The following is an 8,446-nucleotide window of genomic DNA, read 5'->3' on the forward strand; positions in this document are numbered from 1 at the left end:
TGGAGGATAAAACTGTTTAAGTTGAACAGCTTAGCTTAACTGTTAGTTGGAAGGACATTGACCAATAGGAAAGTTGTCTTAGGAGTGCCTCGCTTGGCTGTTATGGTTCAATTCCATGTGAGGCACATGAGTTATTCTAGGTCAAACACATGAGTGATTCTGGGTCAGGCACATGAGTAATTCCAGGTCAGACATATGAGTGATTCTGGGTCAGGCTCATAAGTAATTCCTGGTCAGCCACATGAGTTGTTCCTGGTCAGGCACGTGTTACTTGTGATACCAGGTCAAATATGAATGATTATGGCATAAAATACCCATCCTAGGCATCTTGGAACATTTTAATGTTATCCCATGTCAACATATCATCAGCTGACTGTGATGTTAACAGACAAATATTCTTATTAACAATAATGTTGAATAAAAATGATTTTTTTTTCTGTCTACAGATAGTTGTAAAAAGGTAGCAGTTGCTTTTGACAGTGTAGTATCTTCAGTAGAATTTGTCAACTCACAGAGTGTGCAGGCACAGGTAAACTGTTGATACATTTATTTTACAAGATATAATATTAACTCTTAATACAGGTATAGAAGCTGTTAAAAAAATATCCAATCATTTAATAAAAATAAAACTTGTGGAATATCGCTAGCCACCTTGCCAATTAAAACTACAGTTTAAATGTATTGTGGATTGTAAGTACCATTTGCAATGTGTAAATTTCTTTCTTTGTTCACTTCACAACATTATACTTTTAAATATATTTTCAAAATTTTTATGAAAATTAGCATGAATCTGGGGGCCTGCTGCTTTAAATGTGACTTCAGGTTCAGCATATAGATTTAAGCTGTATACTATAATGTACTCGAGGCCTCCGTGGCAGTTTCTTTAAGGTCACTGACATAAACTGTCATATGAAGTATGAGCATTCTTTTTTATGCTGTGCATATATCGTGTAATAATTGCACTTGAGTGCTCTGTTCAATAAGGGAATAGAGTGAAGCGTTTAGAATAATGAATATTGTATTACTATGAATGTTATTCTAAATATTTTCATTACTTGACACTGTATGATTATTTTGTATTTAGGTAATGGGAAAGTGCCCTACAGTTAGTATAGACAAGACCGATGGGTGCATGATGTACCTCAGTAAAGACTCGCTAGACGCTGAGATAGTCACAGCAAAATCTTCCGAGATGAATATCTTAGTCCCAAAAGAGGATGGTGACTTTGTGAGTATTTTATGCAATTAGATTATAGATTGGGACATCCATGGCCAAGTGGTTAAGGTCATTGACTTTGAACCACTTGCCACTCACTGCTTTGGGTTCAAATCCCGACAGAGACTTTGGATACTTTCATGTGAGGAAGCTAGCTTACAGAACTTTAGGTATTCCTCCACCAGTAAAGCTGGAGAGACATATGACCAATACTGTGTTGGTTTGACAAAACCGAACCAAAAAAAAGGTTATTGATAAATTTAAACCTGGAAAACAATATAATGGGGCAAGCAATTGTTTTTTCTCATCAAGTTCGGGGCACGCTCTGCCATTTTGTCATGCTGATTGTTGTGGCTATGTACTTGCTGATTTGGAAGTAAATATAAGTTTCATTAATGTATGTATTTGGTTGTCCTATAATATCTTATTTTTAACATGGCCTGCACTTTCAACTAGGAAGTCGATATAAGACACATTAGTATAATCAACATTTGCTTGTCCAGTAACATAATGTCCTAGTTAAAACTTGTTTCTTATCAATTCAATGTACAGTCTGACCGGGAAACGAACCAACGACACTCGGAATACCGTTACAGGGTTCTCCCTATATTGTGAACAATTCTAAACAGTGTCATACTCCCCTGCTTTATTGAAATTCTGCCTCAAATTTCTTAGGATTACAGAGCAATGTGAATTAAACTCTGGACTATATGCTGTCACATTGCCCCGTTTTGCGCCATATGTCACGGTGAGAAATATATGCAGTCTGACCAGGACTCAAACCTTGGACTTTCTGAATACCATTCCGCGTCTCTATCGATTGAGCTTTCAGGCCATTTACAAATCTTCTCCCTATATAGTGAACAGTTCTGAACAGTGACATACTTATATTTGATTACACGCAGTTCAGTTCTTAGGATTAAACACAACTTTTGAGTCACATGTTAACAGTTTTGCAAGTTATATTTAGCTTCATATTTAATTTTATGTAGCAGGCCTTGATGAAAATTTCCTAAAATTGTTGAACTTGCGTGACTGGTTTAAAAGCAGAGGTCCATTGTCTCACATAAAAAATATGGTAAACTGCAATGGATTATGCATCAAAAAAAAAAAAAAAAAAAAAAAAAAAAATCTGGAAGAAGGGAAAAAACTCTTTTTACAATTGTATTATACTTTGATAACATAGTTCTTTCCCTTTACTCCACTTAAAGTAGTTTGTATGTGCAAATGTCATGATATTTTCATTTGTTTTTTTCACCAGGTGGAATTCCCTCTACCAGAACAATTCAAGAGCGTTTGGAACGGCAAAAAGTTTACAACTGATTGTACCGACAGTGTCTGAGAACTAGTGCAGCAAAAAAACTTAAAAACTTGCCTCGTTATTTTCTACTTTTCTGTGCTTTCATTCCATGATGTTTAATGTTACAGACATTTTTCAATGAAGAACAATGCTTGATATTTTGTATACATGTTTAACGTACAGATGTAAACTTATTCTTTTTTCCTACTATATGAGTTATGAACAAAAATTATACAAGTTATGTTTGATTTATAGAAAAAAAAGGAAATGAAAAAGATACATTGTTTTAATGCAGCATGCATCCAGATTTATGTTAATTTTTATGTAAATTTTTTTAAATGTTTTATAAAGTAAATTATAGTCAAATAAACAAAGAAAGTGATTTACATGTTTCAAGAGGCACTAATAAAACCTGTGAAAATATACCAAAAATATGTCAGAATAAGCAAGAAAAAAAAAACCCTCATTGCTTTAGTCACACATATGGTGATAAATACTTTCAAAATCAGTTACTAGTTGCATATAATATGTAAAAAATTCCTTGAATTTTAAATATTTTACTTTTCTTAAAATTTCTCAAGACTGATTTTCTTGAAATAAATTGGTTCTTTAATAGAAACTGTTACTATGGTATGAGTTGTTAAATTACATAGGCAATAATCATGATTGTATATGTCAGTTTCATAAGAATTTTTAACTGTCATATGCACAGCTTATTATGATTCTGTCATATCTTATATATAAAGTAAGTATAACAAAATTTCATTAAGCTCTTAAATAAGTGTGTTTTTGTTGAAAAATGCATGACAGCCAAAAAGTGTCATAAACGCTTGTTTGTAAAGCTTGTTCAAAAAAAATTTTTTTTCCCCAAAAATTGCATCATGCAAGTTATTACACTTATATATATTTAAGAAAAGAAATTTGTGTACTGTTTGTTGTTAATTAATTAAACAAGTTAATTAAATAAGTTATTGGTATGGAAGAAGCATATAATGAGTTTCTTAATTTCTTGCACGAAAAATCTTAGATTGAAGAACACCAAATTTGATATTTTATGATATTCTATACTCTTGAACACCTGAGAATAAGATTTTTTTTTTTATTTTCTTGACTAACAATAAAGTACTACAATCACCAATAAGTTGGGCTCTTTTTGGTAAAGTAGGCATTTTTGGGTGTAATGGGCTTTTTTTGTCCGTGCCCATAAAACACTTTTGCCTTTTGTTTAAGGGGTGGAAATAAATTTTGAAAATAACTCGGCTATAAGAAAAGGTTTAAAAGTTCGGGGTCCCTTTTTTTTTTTTTAACAACTCACCCATAAGACTATGCTCGATTTTACTGAAGATTCATTGAAATTTTTTTAAATAGTTGATTTGTTTTCCATGATCCACTTAAAAAGGAGAAATGTACAATACTAAATTTATTAATTTAGGTAATAATATTGTATGCAAAAGCATGTGTTAACTTGATGTATTTGATCATTATTGTACCTTCAAGAACAGTTTTAATTACATTGTAATGATAAAATATGGTTATCTTGCACAGCACGTTTGTGTAATTATTACTGATAAAACTCTATGCAACATTTCCAATATTTTGTATTTTCATTTTTTTTTTTTTTCTATTTTAACTAAACCCATTTTTTACAAAAAATGAGAAAGAAAAATTTTAAGTAGTCATTTAAACATATCATATTGAATGTGTTAAATTCTTGATGATGATATAGTGAAAAATACATGAGGTGATATTGTGGTTTCTTTTGTAATAAGTTATATCTTAGAAAAATAGCATAATAATAAATGCGAACTTACCTGGCATTATTGTGTGAAAGGTGCTACACATTATGTTATCTTTATATGTTGTTGTTTTTCTTCATACAACATTTGGGGCCAAAGTTATAAACCCTTTTTTTTTTAGTTACGAATTTTTGTTTAAAAATTTTTTGTTAATTAAAAAAAGTTGTTTTTTTTCAAATTTCCCTTTTTTAGTATATTTTTGGGGGGCAAAATTTTTCTGAAAAAATTACAAAAACAATAAAATTGTAACATCTAGAATATAAACCAAAATTGTTTTTTATTAATAATTTAAATTTAAAAATTTTAGCTTGTTAGCCTTGATTTTAGAAATGATGAATGAAAATGTGTATCATTTTATTAGTTAAAAAAATATGGGAGGAGTTTAAGTAAAAGTTCAATATAAATTCATGAATTTGTACATGGTTAACAAAATATGGGCGGAGTTTCAGTTAAAGTTAAAATATACTTATATATTCATGAATTTGAACATCAAGTTATTAAGTGTTTTTCTCATTCACAACTAGTCTGATAAAATGTTGGTAAATATCGTAAATTTCAATCCGAACAGCAACATTTTGTTAAAATACGTATAATTATGGAGTCTGTTTTGTCAGATTCTTACTTTAATTAAACCTGCGCCATATCATTTCTGCTTTACATGTATATAAATGTGGTCATTACCCGTAATCAGTCATGCATAAAACAAATTACAGTCAACTCTGTGAATAACAGCCACCCTAAGGGAGAGACTGAACATGGCCTTTATAGACATGTGGTCTTTATCTGGAGGTTTGTCTGTTCTATATAATCAATGGGGGTTATCACAAATTGGCCTTATTTATTTACAGGATGGTTTTTATTTGGAGGTGGTCTGTAACACTGGTTTGACTGTACTGTATAAATTTATGAAGGATTGAATTAAAATTGGAGGTCAATAAATGTGTTCATTTACTGTATGAATATTTAAGAAATATTCCATTTAATTGTAAAGACATTGTTAATTTGATGAAGGTGTATGGAGTCAGGTGTATAAGTATATTTAAATCTAAATATAGATTTATTAACAACCCTTTATATTTTACTGCCTAAAAATTAACTTATTGGTAAAGTTTATATATGTAAAACCTTTTCTTGTATGTTAATGAATGTTCGTTTTATTTCATTTAAAAAAAAAACGAAAATGTTCATATGTGTTTATACATTTCATGGGAACAGTTTTCAATAGCTTTTTGTACTAACTTGACCCTTAACCTGTTGGGGAAAAAATGTAATGCCTTTCCCGCCAGTATAGATACAGGTCGCCCTTAACATCCGTGTAGTCTGACCAGGCTTTATGCTGCTGGTGGACTTCACTGTACATTTCCATCTAGATATCCCAAAAATTTAAAATGGGATTGTTCCAAATATGAAAGCTAGACATGTCCAATTTAGAAATTTTAGAGCAGATTAAGTGTTAATGTAAATAAATATAGTATTAATGATAATAATGATGATAATACATGTAGTGTGCAATATAGGGAGTCTGACCCCAATATGCCCCCCTACCCTCAATTCAAAAGAATTTGATTGCCTCATGAGTTTTGTCAAAATTCGTATAAAAAAAAAGTATGATTTTCATATATGTGTGATTATCTAGAGATTGTTTTGTGTAGCCTACTTCTATTATAGTGTTAGTTATTAAGACATTCTTGTGTGTGTGTGCGCGTTTGTGCGCGCACATGTATGTGTGTGTATGTGCAGAAGTGCCTATGTGCGCGTGTGAAAGGATTCAGTATTACAGTGTGATAGAAACGTATATATATCCTCTCCTTTAACCTCGTAAGTGTATCATGCTCAAAATAAAACAAAAAACTTTATGATAATTAAATAGTATTTCAAATATTTACATGTATTATGTTAAAGTAGCTTAATATTGTTAAATGTAGTTTTTTTCTGCCAGTAAAACTCTATCCTTTTGACCAATGCCTTGTTAATTTTTCATCTAGTGTTAAAATTGATGATATTATGATATTTAACTTCTTTTCTAATTAATATCTTGAAAAAAGAAAATAAGTGATCCCTCAGAAGCAATAAAAACAGCAGAAGTACATGAAAATTGCAGACTTTAATTGATTTAGCCTGTACATGAAGGATAATAAAAAAAAGTGCAACATCCCTCACACCACCTAGCACCTTGAGCCGTACTCAATTTTCAACCCTTGAAAGTGCTGGAATCAATGATCCCAAAGGACCAGAAAAATATAACAACACTGCAGTGAAGTGTGGGGCAACTTTTTACTTCACACACACAAAAGGCTTTATATAGACATGCTATTAATTAAGTTATTACAATGTAATTGACAGTTTACAATTCAATTAATGGGGACTACTGGACTAATGGGTAAGGTGTCTGCCTCCCAACCTAGATATAACTAAAATTTGCTTATATAAACACAATGTTTCAGATAAATAAAAAAAAAGTAATCATAAAGCAATGTCTTAGAATACTAAAATTTGCTCAGGGCTTCCATTAAGTTCCAAAATGTCTGACATTGGAAGTCAGGTTATATGCTAGGTAAAGACGGAAAAGCATTTTATTTTGGGAGTCACAAGCCAAAATGAAGGGAGTATTCAGTAAATGACTCCCAAACTTTCACTAGTGGAGTTCCAGTTTGCTAATTTTAAGGCAATGTTAAAAGTTTACTGCTTTATGTTACAGATATATTATGTAGATGTAGAGCATGCTGTCTTTTTTGTGTAAGTGTTTTTTATTTTCTGTTTAGCTTCAATTATTTACTACTTACAGCCTTTGTATATCATAGGATCAAAAATAAAATCATTATTTATCTATGACTGCTTTGTTCTTTCTTTTTAAATTATCTTCCTTTACACTGTTAATGGACTTGCCCTGCTCACAGACACTTGGGTTGTAGATCTCCAAATGCCCTAAAATCCAAATGAAATGTATATTTGTCAATCCCAAGCACATATATTATTATTATCTTGTGTAATATTATAGACTTTGAAATATGTGTATAGTTGGTGAAGGCAATCAGAATCACCTTATGAAAGCGTTATTTCCTTAAATATTTTTTAAGTCCTAAATAATTTTGATACATATACATTTGATATAATAAACTTTTAAAAAATTAAATTGCATGGTATTCAAATTAATAAACAACTACTTTAATGCAAAATTGAGCATTTTGCTGATTTAAACGATGAAATGGGGGCACTGGCTTAAAGTTAAAAAAAAAATCTAACTTGAATCCTGAATGCCCCTAAGATGGTGTTGGTAGTTTTCACTCCAGATCACAGCAATAAGTCACACTGAATTTACCAAAGCACAGTTCAGCCACCATATCTCTCCTGGGCAGGCTGTCAAACTGTCTACTAGCACTAGTTGCCTTCACTTTAGCAAGGAACTGATAACTTCTGTACATGCTAGAGCAGAGGTACAGTGTGAATGACACTAGAAAGGGTTTCATTATCAATCACAATCACAGTGAACTGTCATGTCCGGGAATCGATCCAACGCTCTTCCATTTGAGCTAACCGAATGGCTTGCCCCTTAGAAGTTTTTGCACCAGTTTTTATAAGAAATACCTTATCTCTCCATATTTGGAGTTTACTCTAGTGTGAACCGACAAAGTTTAGGTCTTCTATATTTATGACGACAAGTGTTGACCAAGTTACCATACCAGAACCAAAACAGACTGACTCCTCAAATATTAAATGATGGTAACAGATGAGTGCGTTACCTAAACTCAACAACTGCAGGCCTCTTGTCCAGAATTAATGCAGGTAACTGTTGACAGGGTTACCATACTAAAATCACACAAACTGATACACAGTCTAACCCCAACAGATTAATAGTAATAAATAATGACAACAAATGAGGTCTTTATTCTCACTCGAAATCATTAAATCAAACCATAACCAGGTACATTGCTAAAACTACAACAGTATGATCTAATTCAATATTATATTCTGTATACAAAATGCCTACAAACTACAATTTATACAAATCGCACATGTATCAATTGACATATAAATATTACATAATCATAACATTATTATTATGTAGCTGATGTGGAGAAACAACAAACAATAGGACATGCATTAAGGTATGACCATCCAAATGCATTACTTCTG

At 31.4% G+C, this 8,446-nt stretch overlaps 1 protein-coding gene across 1 annotated transcript in view; it reads left to right on the forward strand.

Annotated features, from left to right (window-relative positions):
- Positions 1–3,666, forward strand: part of LOC132723561 (adenylyl cyclase-associated protein 1-like) — a 45,584-nt gene extending 41,918 nt beyond the window's left edge. The window contains exons 11-13 of the mRNA XM_060708298.1: positions 447–529; positions 1,085–1,228; positions 2,478–3,666. Of these exons, the coding sequence (XP_060564281.1) occupies positions 447–529; positions 1,085–1,228; positions 2,478–2,558 (308 nt within the window). The 3' untranslated portion in view covers positions 2,559–3,666. The remainder of the gene's footprint in view (positions 1–446; positions 530–1,084; positions 1,229–2,477) is intronic.
- Positions 3,667–8,446: the final 4,780 nt, after the last annotated feature.

This window comes from Ruditapes philippinarum, unplaced genomic scaffold (genome assembly GCF_026571515.1).
Source record: "Ruditapes philippinarum isolate M1 unplaced genomic scaffold, ASM2657151v2 ctg3342_1_1_1_1, whole genome shotgun sequence".
Taxonomy (NCBI): domain Eukaryota; kingdom Metazoa; phylum Mollusca; class Bivalvia; order Venerida; family Veneridae; genus Ruditapes; species Ruditapes philippinarum.